This window comes from Grammomys surdaster, unplaced genomic scaffold, assembly GCF_004785775.1.
Source record: "Grammomys surdaster isolate TR1022 unplaced genomic scaffold, NIH_TR_1.0 142, whole genome shotgun sequence".
In the NCBI taxonomy this organism is placed as follows: Eukaryota; Metazoa; Chordata; class Mammalia; order Rodentia; family Muridae; genus Grammomys; species Grammomys surdaster.
In genome coordinates, this window is record NW_021604600.1 from 3,785,186 (window position 1) to 3,804,434 (window position 19,249).

Here is a 19,249-nt window from a genome sequence, read left to right on the forward strand (position 1 = left end):
CCTTACTGAAATCTCAACCCACCATGGCTAAGAGTCTTGGGTTCAAATTCTGCTTTGATCATTTCCTAGCTTGTGTTGGCATGGAAACTTACTAATCCATGTTACTCCCCCATCAATAGAAGGAAAAATACAATGATTCACTGAACTGGTGAAGGAAAGACTCGTAGCTAGGAGTGGGTAGCCGAATGGTACTGCACTCGCCTGGCATGTTTGATGCCCTGGTACCATCGCCAGCATCATAACATAAATAAGACAAGTCACTAAAGACACTACTCAGTGTCTGGCTCAGAATAAATATCCCTCGAATGACTGATAACTTGTTTGGCTTCCTGCCTCTTAAAACCAGTTGGACATTTGAGCATCTCTGTGAACTTTCCTACCCTGCCCCCCCCAACAAAGTCCTCTTTTCTGGGACTTTCTAAACTTTGTCACACATATTTCCCTGCTGTCAGAGGGGAGAGAGAGAAGTGCCCCTGGGCACTTGGGGCATCGACAGAGGCATCAGTCAGCTGAAGTCTCTTTGAAGTCAGTTTCCCACCTAACTGAAAAATTCATGTGAATTCTGCTTTTTCCTCCTTATTATATCCTTGTTCATTTTAATATAAAAGAATGTGTCTTCCAGTAATCATCCAGGCAAATTGACACTTGGGGGAAAGAAGCCAGTTTTTATCTGGGAGGGGGTGTTGGGGGTGTGTGAGCAGTGCAGCCTGACAGAGCCAGGTCTGTCATCTCTTGTATTAGGTGTATCTCACTGATCAGAACCTGATGCCTACCTCAGAAAGCCTGTGCCAGGAAAGGTCAGGAAAGTACATGGTGCAGAGGTGGAACTCAGCCTTTCCCTGCTAGAGGCAAGCCCTAGATTGAGTAACCAGGGTCATATGCAAACTGTTGGTAAGACCTCACACATAGGCACCAGACAATCAGAATGGTGGCACTGAATCAACTCTGCTTGGCAAAGCTTTGTTTTCTACCTTAAGGTTTATTTTATTTTTATTTATGTGTGTTGGAGGTGGGTGCCTATACAGGCCAGAATAGGACATGGGACTCCCCCCCACCAGAGCTGAAGTTACAGGCAGCTTTAAGCCACTAGATGTGGGTTCTAGGAAGTGAATGTTGGGCCTCTGAAAGATCAGCAAGCCGTTTGTGTAGCCTCTAGACAGAGCTTTAAGATAACCATTTAGTTGTACAACCTTAGGGATATCTTGAGAACTTCAGGACATTTGAGGAGTGGGAGGGAGGACTCAACAGAGAAGCTCCAGGAAAAGTTACTAATCAACTGATACTAGGGCCTGCAGAGAAGGGTGGACAGACTCCATACAGTGCTACCTGACAGGGAGTGAAATTTTAGATGCAAGGAGATGCCAGCTGGTACACTAACTCCCTCGGTCATTGTTGGCAGCAAGGCTGAGCCCCTGACATAAAGATACAAAAAGAGATGTTTTGGAGCACTACTGTGAGTCAGGAAAGTGAGGATGAGTAGGAACCTGAGTTCTGCTCCTTCTCACCATTGCCCAGGGAGTCAGTTCCTCTCCTAAGTGGTGAGCAGCTGGTTATTCCCAATGTAGCCTGTTGCCACTTGAGAAAAGTATGTGTATTAATAAGCCAAGGCTCTCTAGAGAAACACAATGGCATGGAGCAATATTGGGTTAGCTTACACCCAAAAGAAGTAAGTAATCCAGTAATATTTGCATGCTAGAAAAGCAGAAAGCCTCTGCATCGCTCAGTCCAAGGAGCTGGAAGCCTCAATAGTCCCAATCTGTACTGAAGGCCTAGAAGCTCCCTGGAAAGATCTGGTGTTGAGTCCATGTTCAAAGGCCGAAGAGGCTGAGGTCCACTGTCGGGGGACCATGGCACAGCAACAGATACAGTAACTGGAGTTTGCATGTGTGTTGTGACTGGGTCCTCCACCCCTCAGCCTATTAGAAGGCTTTTCTAAAATTCAGGTTGGATGGTCAAGTTGATAATCAAGAGGTAGGAGTGAGTCCTCGGGGTTAATAGCTTTGTGTACTCTAATTACTGGTGTGCCAACAACAGCTGACCTCAAGTGTAACTTATTCTGTGCAGAAAAGAAAAAGACTTGGAGGTCATGGGTCTAACTCAGCGGTAGAATATTAGCCTAGTCCATACAAAGTTCTAGGTTCCGTTCATTGCACTGAGCCCCTCTGCCCCCCACAAAAAAAGATTTAAGTGATCTTCCTTCCTCCAGTAGTTCATTCACCTCCAGCCTACGGTTGCACCCTGTGTGTGTCTAGCAGGCTCTCACCAACATCTCTAACTCCATGTATCTAGCATGCCCTATTCCCTAGCTGGTCCTCCGTGCTGGACAGGATGCCATCAGCCTTGTCAGCATCCAGGCTATGCCCTTGCAAGTCATTCTCTGTCCCTTCTCTCACACTTCATGGTCCACAGACTTGCTTCTCCTGTCAGCTGTCAGGATCCATCTCAGATCCCACCAGGACTTCAAAGGAAGGCTCTCTCTCTCTCTCTCTCTCTCTCTCTCTCTCTCTCTCTCTCTCTCTCCTTTTCTCCTCCTCTCTCTCCCCCTCTCCCTCAGTCACCTCATATGCATCTCTGATGGGGTCCTTGTTCCATTATGCTCCCATTACATTTCCATGTCAGCCTCTTCAGCTGCCGGTGAGAAAGTCAAGGTCAGGGACCCATATCTTGTTCATTTTGCCATTCATGTGAGTTAGTGTCAAGGTTAAGTGGTGATGGAGTGAGTTATTTCCAGGGGGAAATGAGTACGTTCTGGGCTCTCCAGAATACGTAGACAAAGTCTTCTTTAGCTGACAGTGCCCTGCCCAGGACTGAGCATCAGAATTCTTTATTTCCCAACAGACAACCTTTGCAGGAAGAACTCAGCTGTGGGATTCATTGCCTCCTCTCCCTGTTATCTCCACATGTTCTATCTCAACGCTAAAAATGGTCATTGCCTCTGAGGTTTTATGGTATGTGTGTTTTCTTTTCCTTTTCTCTCAGGGCTAAGCAACATCATCGGCATCATAGTTTATATCTCAGCCAATGCTGGAGACCCTGGGCAGAGGGACTCTAAAAAGAGCTACTCCTACGGCTGGTCCTTTTATTTTGGAGCCTTCTCTTTCATCATCGCGGAAATTGTGGGCGTGGTCGCCGTGCACATCTACATTGAGAAGCATCAGCAGTTGCGTGCAAGATCCCATTCAGAGCTCCTGAAGAAGTCTACATTTGCGCGCCTGCCGCCCTACAGGTATAGATTCCGAAGACGGTCAAGTTCTCGCTCCACTGAACCTAGATCCCGAGACCTGTCTCCCATCAGCAAAGGCTTCCACACCATTCCTTCCACCGACATCTCCATGTTCACCCTCTCCCGGGACCCCTCTAAGCTTACCATGGGGACCCTTCTCAACTCTGACCGGGACCATGCTTTTCTACAGTTCCACAACTCCACACCCAAAGAGTTCAAAGAGTCATTGCATAACAATCCAGCCAACAGACGTACCACGCCTGTCTGAGCTGACCTCTGACCTCTGCCCCGCTGCCCAGCACAGCCTTGGGGGAAGTGTACACAGATGTCTCTAAGGTTGCATGGCATGGTCCTCGTGATGGTATCACTTCTTACAAAGACCGAAACCAAATGGACTCAGCCCCTCCCACAGTGCTCCCTCATCCCCCAGACCTTAACCCGTCCACCTCCCCTGACTTTTCTCGCTGGTCCCTTAATGTTACTCCTCTCTGTGTATCTGTGCCAAGTGTTTTCTTTTCTTCCTTCTTTGCTGGAAGGACCACGACATTCTTCCCTCCTTGGGAAAGGACTTGACTAAAGTCGAAGGTGCAGTCATAGCAGTGGGGGATTTCCAAATCCCCTGTCAGTTGTATGCATAGGTGTTCCCATTGTCCACCCACACAAACTCTCCGTGAAACCCACCACATAGGTGGCCCTGAGAGAGGCATTCACCTTTAAGTGTTAGAAAAACATGACCAGAAATCAGATGTCAGTGCCCCGAAGCAGCTCATGTAATAAGCACTCATGTTATTAAAGGTTTTTGCCTTGTAACCAATGGAGCTGGGGGTGTTTGGTTTTGTTTCCTGAGTATTTCCTACACACATTTGCTCTCCCACCACCAGCCCGGCTCAGGTCTCTCTCAGAAACCACACTTTTCTCTTCCTCTTTCTAGCCATGAGGAATGATTTCCCCTTTTACTTGAGGCCCTTAAGATCTTCTCCGTAGCCTTTTCCTGCCAGTTGAACCTCTGGGTGGCTCCTGGGGGAGTGGGGGATGCTGGCCATTCAAGATCTAACTCTGATATTCAGAGCTCTTGACCTTCAAACCTCAGCCTCCTCATCTGAAACAGAAGTGTGAGGCTTAAGTAAGGTCTGTATGTGTAACGATTAGTAATTTAAAAGGATCACATATGCATTTATGTACAGTTTTTAGACAGGGTCTCATGGTGTCAGGCTGGCCCCAAACCTGCTGTATAACAAAGGATGCCTTTAAACTTCCTAAGTCTCTTGTCTCCACCTCCTAAGTTCTGGGACCACAGGTGTGCACCACCACACTTAGTCTGAATGTGGTGCTGAGAACTGGACATGGCAGGTGGGGACTCTATCAAAATCCCCAGTCCAGGAATCAGAGAGAGACAGAGAGACAGAGAGACAGAGAGAGAGAGAGACAGAGAGACAGAGAGAGAGAGAGAGAGACAGAGAGACAGAGAGAGAGAGACAGAGACAGAGACAGAGACAGAGAGAGACAGAGACACAGACAGATTAGACAGATGATGGATATATATATATATATGTATATATATATATATATATATATAATTTTATACATGGATTCTAGGTAGCGTGAAAATATATCTTGCACTAGATAGCTTAAACAACAGGCATTTCTTTCTCATAGCTCTAGACCATTACTTCTCAACCTGTGTAGATCGAAACCCCTTTGGGGGTCAATCAACCCTTTCACAGAGGTCACATATCAGACATTTATATTCTGATTCATATCAGAAGCAAAGTTGTAGTTAGGAGGTAGCAATGAAAATAATTTTATGGTTGGGGGTCACCATACCATGAGAAACTGCATTAAAGGGTTGCAGTGCTAGGAAGGCTGAGAACCACCGATCTAGAGTCTGAGACATCCAAGGTCAAGGTATCTGTATATTTGGCTCTAGGCAAGAACCCATATCCTGGCTTGTAGACAGCTCCCTTCTTGTGCCCTCATGTGGTGTGTTAGAGGTAGTATCTCTTTTATTCTTATGAACTACTAATGTCATGGGGTAGGTGGGCATACCTATGACCTCATTAACCCCACGGACCTTTCCAAGGTTTTGCTTTCATATCCCATCTCACTGAGATTTAAGGCTTCAATACATAAATCTGAAGAGGCCATGACACACCAACACTGGAGAAAACATTATAAAAGACAATGGAGGTGATTCTGTATGAAGGGAGGGAAGGGTATTCTCTGGGGCCTTTAAGAGCAGACAGTGAGGGCACAGCCGAATAGTTATTTAAGTTTTAAAAGCAGGAATGGTTTCACCCCTCTGCCAATATAGTGTCGTAGAGTGTTTTGGGCACGTATCCAAGGCTTCACATTTCCACAGAACTTGCTCCCCTAGGATGCAGCCCCAGTGGAAGGCAGGGTCATTGTCCTAAGTGCTCACACTTGGCAGCCCAGTCACTCGAGACTATATACCTGTTTAAAAAAGACAAAGGTTGAACCTCCCAGGAGACCCATAAAGATCATATTGCTAATATCATCATGGACCGACGAGGCAAATAAAGCAGGAGAGGATAAGAGACTTGCCAAGATTCCTTCCTATGGTGTGCTCAAAGTCCCAACAACTTAGGACTTTAATTTGAATCTCATTATAAAGTGCACAGTATAGGTGGGATGGGACGGGGAAATGACTTAGTGGGTAAAAGCACTTGCCGCCAAGCCTGATGACAAGAATTTGGTCTCAGAACCCAAAAGGAGAACGCGACTGGTGTAAGCACATGCACCCCAACCTCCACCTCCACCCCCAGTAAATAAAGTTTAAAATAGTGCACACTGGAAACAATTAATTTTATTTGATGCTTAGCAGCTGCTGTATGCAGCTGACATGAATCTCCAATTATCTTTTTAGTCATCAAAATATCCTCATGTTCTAGAAATCACTTTCTCCATCTGAGTATGAGAGAGTAGAGACTTGAGGTGTGTAAGCTACCTTGGGTGCTAATAGGCAGAGTCATGTTTGTAGCCGGGCCTTCCTACATGAAGCAGGATCCCCTTCTCTGCTAGCACTGTTCAAACCTCAGCCACCTGAGCATGCTTTATGAGATGGCTCCTACCCCCGTATCATAACAATTATGTACCTAATATTTTCTTTAAATAAATTCAGCTTTTCTTTCCCTAAACAGATTTTTGGAGACACTTATATATAGTTTATCACCAGAAAGTGGAATTAATTCAAATAAGCAAACAGTAACTGGAAAAAGTACAACAAAAGTAAAATAGTAGTGCTGTCTTCTAGCTGTTGCTGGCTCTGTAGCTTCTCTTTAACAAAAGCGTATCACCAAACTTTGGGAGCAGTAAGGAGAGCCTAGCTCGGGAAGCTGCCTCTTCCCTTGGCTTAATGAACAGGAACAGGAAAGAGAAGGAGGAAGGAGTATCGCTTGGTGATGTGATGCTGTGCTAGAGGACCATCTTCCTCTACATGTGGGCTGCAGACAGCCTTGGGGAGGAAGGGATCTAGTGAACGGAGTGGGAGGTGGCATCCACTGTGAGGAGGGAACAGCAGTTCCAGGCCACCCTGGGAACCAGGAGTTAATTGAGATTGGGGGATCTGGGTCAGTGGTTCACTAGCTAGGTGCTGACCCAGAACATCAATGTGAAGCTATTGTGCAAAAGCTGAGAGATAGAGGAGAGATATGGGTCCCTTACTCCTGGGAGGACCCTTTGTGCCATCTCTAGGCTGCTCCTGGCAAAGGTTTGGCATCAGGGGCTCACCTGCCTGGCATCACGTATACATTAAGAGCATCCCCAGGTTGCAACCAGGATTCTGGTCAATCCTCATCATCAGAATCTCCATGAGAACGGCTGAGGAGATGTCCCAGTCAGTAAAGTGCTTGCTGTTCACCAGAGTTCAATCTCCAGAGTGCAGGTAAAGTCTCCAGGTGCAGTGGTACTCACCAACAAATCCAGGAGACAAGAGGATTCCTGGTGATCACTAGCCAGCCAGTCTAGTCAAACTGTCAAGCCTCAGGCTAGTGAGAAAACACTGTCTCAAAAAAAAACCAAAAAAACAAACAAACCACGGTAGATGACTCCTGAGAAACAACATGAAATGTTGTTCTCTGACTTCCATATGTATGCACACTCATGGGTAGGAACACTCCCATACATGTGCAAATACACACTTGTGCCTGTACACACACACACAAACACACACAAACACACATACACCCTTCCCCCACACCAGTCCTTTACCCTCCACGTCAAACACCATGTTAGAAACGTCATTTACTTTGTCCTGTTGAGTCCTAACCTTTGAGGCAGTTATTAAACCCTTGGATAGAGTTGAACTAAGAAAATACATAGCAACACAGAAGCACGACCCATGCCTGGAATAGTAAATATAAATTGAGATTAATTGATTAATTGTGCATTGCCGGACCCCAGAGCCTATGCGACAGCCATCACGGAGATTTCCCGGCGGCTCCATCCTGCCGCACTCCATCTCCTCTGCCAAAGCTGGGTCCCTTCCAACTCACCATTTCTCGACCAGCAACATTCTTCTGCCAACCTCAGAACCAGAGCCGCTGGCTTCTCCGCCACTTTTCAGTATGCGGTCCTCTCCCTCACCTTGAGAACAGATCCTTTGTGGTTTCTCGAGGGGAAAGCTGGCGTGTCCTGGTGTTCAAGCCCCACTCTGCGCAGCTGTATCTGCCCATGTTTAAACCCACAAGGTCCTGAGTTGAATCCCCATCACTAGAACCAGTTAACTGGCTGACCAAACAATAAAATAAAAATAGGAATCAATTTTTTCTAGAATGGTTGAGTTTGTAGTCATAAATCACTTGGAAAAGAAACTGAAGTATCATACCCATATGAGCCATTCTCTACCTCCGCCCTCGGCATGGAGATGGTGGAAGCAGGAGGATTATGAGAATAGGACAATCATGGGCTACATAACAAGACCCTGTTTCAAAAAATAGCAACAAAAAAAAAGTAAAGTATTGCTACTTCATATTGTTCTCAAGTTTCCATCTCTCCTCTTGGGTCCTCCTCTCTACAAGTTGTCCACATTCACCCAGCTCTAGTCAGGCTACTGTGTCACAGTACCCTGGCTATATCACACTGATTCCCAGTTCTTTGCCTTATTAATAAATCTTATCCCTGCTTGCAATATCTTGGCTTCTCCTTCCCCAATCCTCCCCCTGCAAGCCAAGCCCAAGCCCCCACACTTTCTGTGAAGCCTTTACTGCAGTTAGTCCCTGGCCACATAGTCTCCACTTTTTTTTTTTTTTTTTTTTTTTTTTTTTAATTTCCTTTTTTTTTTTTGAAACATGAATGGCTTTTTTTTTATAGCATGTTTTACAAGGGGAGGGGGTAAGAGGGTCCAGGTGGTGGAAAAGTACAAAATCTTCTTGGCCTGTGCCTTGAAACATGTCATGGTCTATATGGTACACTGCCTTGAATTATGATCTACCTGCAGTTCTTCAGAAGATATGGTACACTGCTTGAGTTATGGTCTCCCTGCTATTCTTAAGAAGACATGGTACTCTGCTTTGAGTCTATCTGCAGTTGCTAAGCAGGATCTTGCAGTTGCCAAGCTTCAGAGGACATTGTGCAGGTGGGGAAAGGTAGGGGGTAAGGGTAAGGGCGAGGGTCCTGGCTTCTGGCATCTCCCCCTTCTCTGTTTAGTTAGAGAAGTTGTCTTATGTTCAATCCCAACTATGTGAGTTTTGAATTTGGATGTCTAATTATGGGGGGTCTTAGACAAGTTCACAACCCCAAAACACTGATGTGAGACGAGTCACATCGATGGTCGAAGGCTTTAGGCTGTCGACGATGGGCAACGTCAAGGGACTCTGATGTGGGTGAAAGGAGGGTGAGAGCCCTGTCTTAGGCCATGTAGGCTGCTCCCACTCCCAGCACCACGCACTCCTTTTCGGCTGCATTGGGTGGGCCCCTGGGAAGTGGACCTACAATAATCCCGTCATTGGACTAACTCACAGCCATCCTAGTCTCTTGTAAATGTTCAAGTTACCAACCATTTGTCAGTTTGGGGTGTAATATTGTCATAAAGGAAGGCTCCCCAATGTTAGCGGCCATATCAAGGGTGGCCTTGGTTTAGGAAAAAGCCAATTTTTGTTGTGGTGATCAAGAGGCCAAGCTCTCTAGCGAGAGAAATGAGGGCAAAGCCAGGCATACCAGGAACCCTTCTGGAGGGCGTGGAAGTCTAGGGGTCGACCGTAGGGGGAGGCAGGGGAGCTGACAGCTGTGTCAGTCTCCACTTCTTGAAACCTTCATCCTCTGGCACTTCTTCATCCCTTCATGTGGCCAGCATGTATTATCTAATTTATTTGTTTTTATCTATTTTATTTTACTGGGAGTGGGACTCTGCCATGAAATGTATGTGGAAAGCAGGGGACAACTTGCAGGAGTCAGTTTACTCCTTCCATCAACGTGGGTTCCAAGGACAGGACTTGGGTCATCTTAACAGCGGTGTCTTTACCTGCTGAGCCATTTCACCAGCCAGCATTTATCAAGCATTTGCCGCCTACCAGAAGCATTTATCAAGCACCCACCATCTACCACACACACATTTTAGTCCAAGATACATCAGAAACTCTAATGCATACTTTCTATTTTCAGAAGTTGGTAAGAGATGTTCCCAGGAAAATATTGCTTTCCTCAATTGTCTCTGTATTCAGCTCCTTCAGGGCTTAGATCATAGAAGCAGCCATGATCTCAACAGAAATGACCTCTGTCCATGTCACTCTGTCTACCGGAGGAGACAGCGTTCAGGGAGCATAGCAATCTACATTGTTTAAAATGGTGCCCTGTTCCATTAAAGGAATACATACCAAATAAAGTGTTGATATATATATATATAACGTGTCTTCCATGTTAGTGGGTGCTCAAGAAAAGAAAGTAATGCTAGAATCAAATCTAAAAGTTAGTTACTCAGGGAGAAGAACAGAAGAATGGAAGGGTGGGGGCTGTGGTGAACACAAACACTCTGAGATCAGGAGCTTGGAGGGAATAAAAAATAATAAAATCCAGGAAGCTGGGTCCAGGGGATCTGGATTTGCAAGCGTGTTAGCTTTATGCCTTGAGTGCATTCATGTAACCTGAGGTCGTTTGAGCCTTAATCAGGCACAATGGGTAAAGTGCTTGTTTCGTAAGTATGAAAAGACCTGAGCTGAAATCCCCAGCATCCACATAAAAGTCAGGCATAGTGAAACATGTCTGAATCTCCATGAGGACAGGTAGGCAAATCCTGCAGGTTTATTGAGCAGCCAGTCTAACTGATGAAGCAAGTTCCAGGGTCAGTGAGAGACTTTGTCTCAAAAAGTCAAGTAGAGAGGGCAGACAAGCTGGCTGAGTGGGTAAAGGTGCTTGCTCCCAAAGCCGACAGCCTGAGTTTGTTCCCCAGAACCCACAGGATAAAAGGAGAGAGCCAACTCCTGCAGATTGTTCTTTGACCCTCACAGATGTGTCATGGCACCCATCACCTGTGCAAGACCCTCACCCTCTTTCCCCTCTCATCATGAGCGTGCACACACACACACACACACACACACAACTAGAACATTTTCTATTTTCAGAAGTCTGTTAAGAAAGATTCCCAGGAAAACACCACTTCCCCATCATCTCTGAGTCCAACCCGCACAGGCTCAGCTAATAGTCGGCATCATCATAATGAGTGAACATCACTGTATTCTAAACATGACTCTGCTCACACCCATAGCTGATAAACCAGAGGACTGTGTCTGACCAAAGGCCTGATAAGCCATTCACTGGATGGCCAGTGGCCTGGAACTTATGGCTTCACTCCAAAAGATAAACTGAGCCAATCAAATGATCTTTCCTGGGAATATTAACTAAATTGCTAATTGGCTATAGGGAACAGAGAAGATTTGAGAGACTCTGAAGGGAGAACATAAACTATGGACCAAGGGCAAGTTGAAAAGAACCACGTGATAAAGAGAATGGCTGTGTTGTCAGCCTCCCATTCGTGTGACAAAATACCCAAGACATTAGTACAGCAGAATGTCTAGGTGACCGGAGCACGGTGGAGTGGAGCTGCTGTGTTCATGGCCAGGACTCAAGGAGCCATAGAAGCATATCTTTCTAGTGCTCTGTGATCCGCTTCCTCCAGCTAGGCTTTACCTACTACATACCACCACCTCCCAATACACCGTTGTATTGTGACTCCATCAAGAGATTGATTATAAGGCTAGAGTCCTTGGGATCCAATTACCTCTCAACTCTTAGACCACCAGTTAGGGAACAAGCACATGAGACTGTGAGAGACAGTCCATACCAACAGCATATGGCAATCTACAAAGTTTCAGGGTGCTCAAGTAAATAAATCCACATTTTCCTATGTTCAGAAGGATCATGCATTCCAAGAGGCTGCTGACCTATTCATGGAAACTCCATGCAATACACATATTGCAACTTAACCCCCAAGTCTTGTCATCTCTATTTTAGTCCTCAATCAAGCTAAGCAAGTTCCTTGCCTCAACTTGAAATCTCCCTTCTCTAAATACCTATCCCCTTATTAACCTTCAGGTCTGAGCTAACCAGTCACTTCCTCAGAGGGAAATTCTTCACAAGCTCTCCAAAGTTAATGGCCCACGAGTCTATTCTATAATCTACACCTGTTCCCTTGATGGCTCAGAGTTTGTTTGTTTGGCTTTTTTTTTTATCTTTTAGTGTGTGTTCCATTTACTTAATTTTTTTCAAGTTTCCCATGCAAGCATGTTTCTTGGCTATTTTGTTTTCTACTGTATTCTCCATGCATAATGCCTGACAGGGCTCAAACACTGAAAGGAGAGAGGGAAGGAGGGACGGGGAGAGAGGGTATAATGCAAGCTCTGTAGAGGAAATCAGACCTAGCTCTCTAACCTTGGTCTCAAAAACTTTGCTGTCTTATGCCTCAAGGCCCAACTATATCCTGTTCTCAGCCCCTGGGTACTTTGTCTGTACTCCTTTACAGTCCCCCTAACCTTGAGAATGCCTAAGTGTGTTTCTATTACTAATTACTGAATAAGGATTGACCAGAAGTGATATCTCTACAAGCTTCTAGAATTAAGAAACAACCCTGGGGTAGCTAAGTCCCTGTGAGAAACATCGAGAAGCCTGACCAGAGTGACATCTAGTCAGGAGAAAACATCTAGTCAGCCTCAAAGCCAGCCCAGTCCACAAAAGGCTAAGACAGAGAGACATGTAGGAACCCAAGTGCTAGGGTCTGAGAGTTTGGTAAACTGTGAAATCAAAGGCATCACAATGACAGTGGAGAAGCCCAAGGCACCAAGCTAAAGCAAGTGACTCCTGAGAAATAACCATTGCTGTGCTGATTGCTTCTTTGAAAAAAAGAAAGGGCCTCAAGGAAGCAGTGCTGAGGATTGACACCTTGACCTTGCATGACCTTGGCAAGTGGTCCACCACTCAGCTCTCTTCTCAGTCCCTCAAATCCATCTTTAGACAGTGATCTGGCTGGGCATGGTGGTGCACATCTGTAATCCCAGTACTTCGGAGGCTGAGGCAGGAGGATCTCCAAAAGTTCAAGGCCACACCTGGCTACATGCCAAGATCCAGCATCAAAAAATGTTAAATTAAAAGTGTAAAATTACGGTGATCTGAACCTAATGATCACTTCCTGCTTCCAGTGCCTAAGGTGGAATGCTTCTGGCAGCAGCCAACACCAAACTTTGGCTTAGCCAGTATCTTAGATAGGGTTTTACTGCTGTGAACAGACACAATGACCAAGGGAAATCTCCTAAGGACAACATTTAATTGGGGCTGGCTTACAGGTTCAGAGGTTCAGTCCATTATCATCAGAGGCAGAAACATGGCAGCATCCAGGCAGGCATAATACAGAAGAAGCTGAGAGATCTACATCTTCATCTGAAGGCTGCTAAACAGAATACTGACTTCCAGGCAGCTAGAAGTAGAGTCTTAGAGCCCACACCTACAGTGACACACCTACTCCAACAAGGTCACACCCTCTAATAGTGCCACTCCCTGAGCCAAGCATATACAAACCATCACAGCCAGCTTACACTAGTCAGGGAGACTTAGATTACATCATGACAAATCAACACCAAAATCATGATAGACCTTCATTTCTTGGCTCCACAAAGACCAGAACAAGTGTTTCTGGTGAAGTGGTCCCCTGGGTGGCTCTATTCCAGCAGTGGCTCAGCATCCACGCTGTGGCATCTTGTGCTCTGGAATCATACTGGCAAACGACACCTGGAAGACAGGAAGAGAAAGGAAGAGGAGACGGGAAAAAGTCAAAGATCATGAACTCAAACTTCACCACCTTGGCCCAGAGCTTACGTACCTCATGTACGTCAGGTCCCATCCATTGGTGAGAACAAGCATGTGGCTCTGTGTACAGCCCAGAGGAAAGGATGCTGAAAACGGCATCTAGGGGCAGAGAGCTGCTTCTGGATAATAACCACATCATCTAACACGTGCACATAGTCAATCTCTGCCATACAACTTCAATAAGGAAAGTATACCCTCCCTGAGAAAAACAATGGGCAAAGAGCCCAAGGCTTATTAATTCATCAGCTTAATGATAACTTTCTATTTTCTCCATTTTCATTCTATGGTGCTTAATATTGATTGACAACTCAACAGGATTTAGGCTCATCTAGGAGGAAGACTTCTGGGCAAGTGTGTGAGAAACTTTTAGGCTGGGTCAACTGAGGTGGAAAGACTCACCTAAACATGGGTAACGCCATGCCAGGAAGCTTGGACTGGGATGAAAAGATATCAACAGCCTGAGCAGCTCTCAGCTCTCTCTGCTTCCTGACTGGATGTGGTATGACACGGCCTCCTGCTGCCACACTTTTACCCCCATGATAGACTACACCTTCATCTGCGATACAACACAAACCTTTCTTCCTTCCTTAAGTTGTTCTGTGAGGAATTCTGTCACAGCAACAGCAGCGCAACTGATTCACATCCTCAGGCCAGAGTTCCATCCCATGTTTATCAGATGTAATATGTCCCATCACACACAGCTGATATTCCATAATATCTAGACACAACATCCAGCAGGGAATACCTCTCTTGAAGACTGGGAAAGCTTGCCAGGATCATTCTGGGAGACCTTCTGAATGTTTCTTGTTCTTACTGGGCAAAGTCGAATAAAGCCTCTACCTGTAATTGGCAGAGTAGACCTACTCTGAGGGAACGCAGCCAGTAATTCTGAGCCTCAGCTACACCTCCCCTGTAGCATCACCCAGTTCAGATGCAAAGGTCCTGGGACAGGAGAGATGACTCAGTGCTCAGGAAGACCCAGCTTCATTTCCCAGCACTTACATGGAAGTTCGTAGCTCCCTGTAGCTTCAGTTTTAGGGGATCCAACACCTTTTCCCGGCTTCCATGGGCACCAGATACACGAGGGGTGCACATATACAGACAAACACTCATACACACCAAATAAAGATAAATACATCTTTTGAAAATTAAAAGATCCAGTCTCCATTCCAGTGATTCCTTTGTGTGTGAGAGGTATGCCTGGGAGGAGGGGCATGCATGTGCACACAGGGCTGCAGGTGCATGTGGGGGCCGGAAATCAACCTGGAGTGCTGTTTCCTAGGCACTGGCCACTTTGTCTTCAGAGACAGTATCCCCTACTGGTCTATAAATCACTAAGCAGGCTAGGCTGGCTGGCAGGCAAGCCCTAGGGATCCTCCTGTCTCTGCCTTCCCAGGGCTGGGATTATGAGCATGCCACTGTGCCCAGTTTTTTATATGAGTGCCGTGATTGAATGCAGATCCTTATGTTTCTGCAGTAGACGCTTTATCAACTGAGTTATGTCCCCAGCCCCCATCACTGCAGCAATTCTTAATTGGCCTCAGAATGGGGCTGGACTTCAGAAATCACCAACTGATAGCTTGGCCAAACTCTATTCATTCTTAATCAGCCTGTTCAGTGGGGTGTTTATTTTTAAATTGGCAAACAAAAAAAGAGAAAGCAACAGGGGCAAAATGTTAACTGGTGACGGATCTGAGCACGGAGCACACAGGAGCTCTAACTGTTCTCTTAAAATATTTTTCTGTGGATAGACGTTATATCAAATTAAAAGTTATTTAAAAAGTGGGAATGGGAACTTGACAAAACAATCAAACAAAAAATGAGATATTTTGGGTTCTCTCAAAAAAACTCTGGACATCTAGGAAACCCAACTCAGTTTTCTTGCAGAGAATTAAAAGTGGACCTAAGAAAGCAAACCAAGCCCAAACTGTTGGGAAACTACCCCTGAGTCAGGAGTCCATACACCTGCAGAGCTAGCCAGGGCTCAGGTGGGTCTCACAGTCAGGTAGGCTTGGAGTCTCTAGCTGAAGTCTCTGCAGTTGATTCATAATTTTCCCCTCCCATTCTAACCTCTAAGTATAGATCGAATTATTTTTTGTCAAGCTCGGCACCTAGCACTTGCCCACACTGAAGCTCATCCCTGGCAACTCCTCTGCCCACTCACGCAGCCTGCTGCGATCTCCCTGTGGCTCAGCAGCAGCAGCAGCCTGGCATTTCACTACCTGGCACAGTTAAGTGTCATCTGCAAATGGGGAGCCATCAGCACTCACACCTCCAGATCAGCTAGGCAAATGTCAGCTAAGACCAGTCCCAGCACCGACAATCAGCTGTTGTCAATTCACTAAGTAACTTCCGACAGCCCGACCACGTGACTGATTGCAAGCGGGCAAAAATCGGGGTGTGACAGCTCATTCTCGTAATCTGTGAGGGAATTTGTAGATTGGGTCAACTGAGATGGAAAAAAATTACACCCTAAGTGAGAGCAGCACCTTTCCGTGACCTGAGATTCCCAGCCAGATAAAGAGATAACAAGAAGAACACTAGGAAGAGGGAAGAGAGGAGGAGGAGGAAGGAAACTGAAGAGGAGATGGAAGAGGTGGGGGGGGAGGAGGGAGAGGAGAGAAGAGTTGTGGGGAGGAAAGAAGGAGTATGGAGGAGGAGGATGGGTGGGAGAGAGTGGGAGGAGGGAGAGGAGAGGAAGACAGGATGGTGGTAGTGGGGTGCCACAGTAGATAACTTAAGTCACAGGGAATTTAGTGTGGAAGGCTATCCCAGCTTTCCAGCAGCAGCATCACTGACATTTGAGGCTGGATGGCCCTCTTGGAGCTGTCCTGTGCAAGGTAGGATATAACATACCACCACTGGCTTCTACTCTCCTTACCTACCAACTTGTGACAAGCAAAAATCCTTTTAGCCATTGTCAAATGTCTTTTGAAGAGAGGAGACAGAAGTCACTCTCAGTTGAACAGCACTGACTGGTCTAAAGATGGGAATTGAAAGAACTAAGCCTTAGAAAGATGGCAACCTGAGTGATTTACAGCTCTTAGGGCAGAAAGCTGACTGGTTTGGTTTGAGTCCTGGATCTGACACTGGCAGGTAATGTCACTTAGCAGTTCACTTAACTTCTCTCTGCCTCAGTTTCTTCACCCATAAAATGGCATGATCATGCTATGATGTGTTACATGGCAGAAATAACAACCCCTGAATTAGCTTTCCATCACTGTAACAAAATACCTGGTGGGGAAATCAACATAGAGGGGATGCCTTAGTTAGAGTTTCTTGATGTGAAGAGACACCATGGCCATAACAACTCTTACAAAGGAAAACATTTAATCAGGTCTGATGTACAGTTTCAGAGGTTTAATCCATTATCATCATGACAGGAACCATGGCAACATGCAGGCAGACATGATGCTGGAGAAGGATCTGAGAGTTCTATATCTTGATCCAGAGGCAGCAGAAGGAGACTGTGTGCCACACTGGACATAGCTTGAGCATAAGAGACCTCAAAGCCTGCACCCACAAAGACACACTTCCTCCCTCCAACAGGCTATACTTATTCCAACAAGGCCATACCGCCTAATAGTGCCACTCCCTATATTGGGCCAAACATCCAAACACATGAGTCTTTGGGGTCATATCTATTCAAACCACCACTAGAGGGAAGTTTCTCTTGACTTGTGGAGCTTCAGTCCATGGTCACTTGGTTCCACCATCCCTGCGTGTGGGAGAGACAGAACAAGACAGTGGTAGAGCAAAGCTGCTTACTTCCAGACGGTCAAGAAGCAGCAGTGAGACTGGAACAAAATATATCTTTCAAAGCCACATCCACAGTGGCCACTCCCTCCACCAGGCTCCACCCCCTAAAGTTCCCACTATGTCTTCCACAAGGTTGATCAAGCCATGACTCCATCAGATTAACCCATCGTGAGTCCAAGGTCCTTCTAAAAGACTCTAGATTCACAGGGAAATCAAATCTTCAACACTGAAGCCCATGTAGGTAATTTCCAACCATAACAACCTTTTAAAAACTAGTAGCTAAAAACACATACCATGCACCCAAGAACAGCTGGGCTTTGTTCTGGTTGCCCACACCAGGAAGCCACAGCTGATAGAAGCTACCATCTGAACATGGCAGGAGAATGTCCGGGAGACAAAAATACAGACAGGTTATGACATACTTCTAGCTATAGCCATGCCAAATTGGAAGCATACAACAACATGAAACCCACCACAGGCCTGGGAAATGGAGGAGAGTGAATGCCAGTAAGAATACAACATAGTTTTCAAACACAAGGAGTGGTGCTAGCCTCGTATGTTTGTTGGACAGTGTAAAAGAATCAGTGAACCTAAGTTCTCCGAATGGTGGCCACACACTGTGTGTTGAGCACGGTGGTGGTCGATTCTTATGTTTCAGTTACTTGACTCATTGCTATGAAGAAATCAACTTAAAGAAAGAAGGGGTTATTTTGGCTCGGAGTTTGAGCCCTCATGTATGGTCAATCCATCAAGGTGCATGCAGGCATGGCGGCAGGAGCCTGAGGCACTTTGTACCTATGGTATGGAAGCAGAGAGCTGATACTCAATTTGCCTTCTCCTTCTTTAGAAACCCTGCCCTTGGAATGCTGTTGCCAATTCAGGGTGAATCTTCCCACCTCAATTAATCTCATCTAGAGATTCCCCCTAAGGGCATACTCAGAGGTTTGTTTCCATAGTGATCTAAATCCCATCAAATTGACAGTCAGCATGAACCATCACAACTTGACTGACCTATAGGACCAAATGAATCACACAAACCCTTATCTAGATGTTACCGGGAAGGATTTTCACAGCTGTGACTAATTCTAACGTTGGCTTTAAATAAAACGGATTATGCTCAATGACCTGGTGCAATCCATTGAAAAGTTTCAAACGTTGAACTGAGGCTTTTCATAGATAGATAGATAGATAGATAGATGGATGGATGGATGGATGGATGGACGGACGGACGGACGGACGGACGGACAGACAGACAGACAGACAGACAGACAGACAGACAGACAGACAGATAGATAGATAGATAGATAGATAGATAGACAGACAGACAGACAGATAGAGGCATGGGCAAGCGGAGGACACCCAGAGGCCAGCCTGCTTCCATGAGGCATTGGGCGAGCTATAGCTGTAGACACCCAGAGGCCTGCCCGCTGACATGCCACTCCGCACAGGCAGAAGAGAATATCCAGAGGTCTGCCAGCCACATTGCCTACCACAGTAGAAGTCACTACAGTGTGCAAGTATGTGAACATCTGGGAAAGGAAAAGAAGCAGAACATTTTGAGCATTATAAAGAGGTGGAACTGGAGACACAAGGCTGGAGAGAAATAGCCTGTTGTGAGTAGCCTGCCCCTCCACTGAAAGCCATGGTGAGGTCCTAGCCCTGATGACTCTGAGGACTATGTCTAGGAGTCGAGAGCAGGAGAGCTGGCCCTGCCTCTCACCTGCTACAGCACTCAGGAGAGTGGGCCCTGCACCTTGCCAGGGCAGCACAATAGAGCTGGCTCTGATAGTGCAGGTATGGGAGAGCTGATAGGCTGACTAACCCAGGCCTGGATCCCAGGGGTTTGAGTTGGCCCACCCCAGCATCTATGAACTGCTGGACCATGTGGAAGAGCTAGACCTGCAGATCCAAAGCTGCATGATCTCCATGATACAGGGCAACAACAGGATAATCAAGGGG

The 19,249-nt window shown here is 46.1% G+C and overlaps 1 protein-coding gene across 1 annotated transcript in view; it reads left to right on the forward strand.

Moving 5' to 3' along the window:
* The window catches only part of Cacng3 (calcium voltage-gated channel auxiliary subunit gamma 3), a 92,043-nt gene extending 88,006 nt beyond the window's left edge, over nucleotides 1-4,037 (forward strand). The window contains exon 4 of the mRNA XM_028764258.1: nucleotides 2,980-4,037. Within this exon, the coding sequence (XP_028620091.1) occupies nucleotides 2,980-3,491 (512 nt within the window). The 3' untranslated portion in view covers nucleotides 3,492-4,037. The remainder of the gene's footprint in view (nucleotides 1-2,979) is intronic.
* Nucleotides 4,038-19,249: the final 15,212 nt, after the last annotated feature.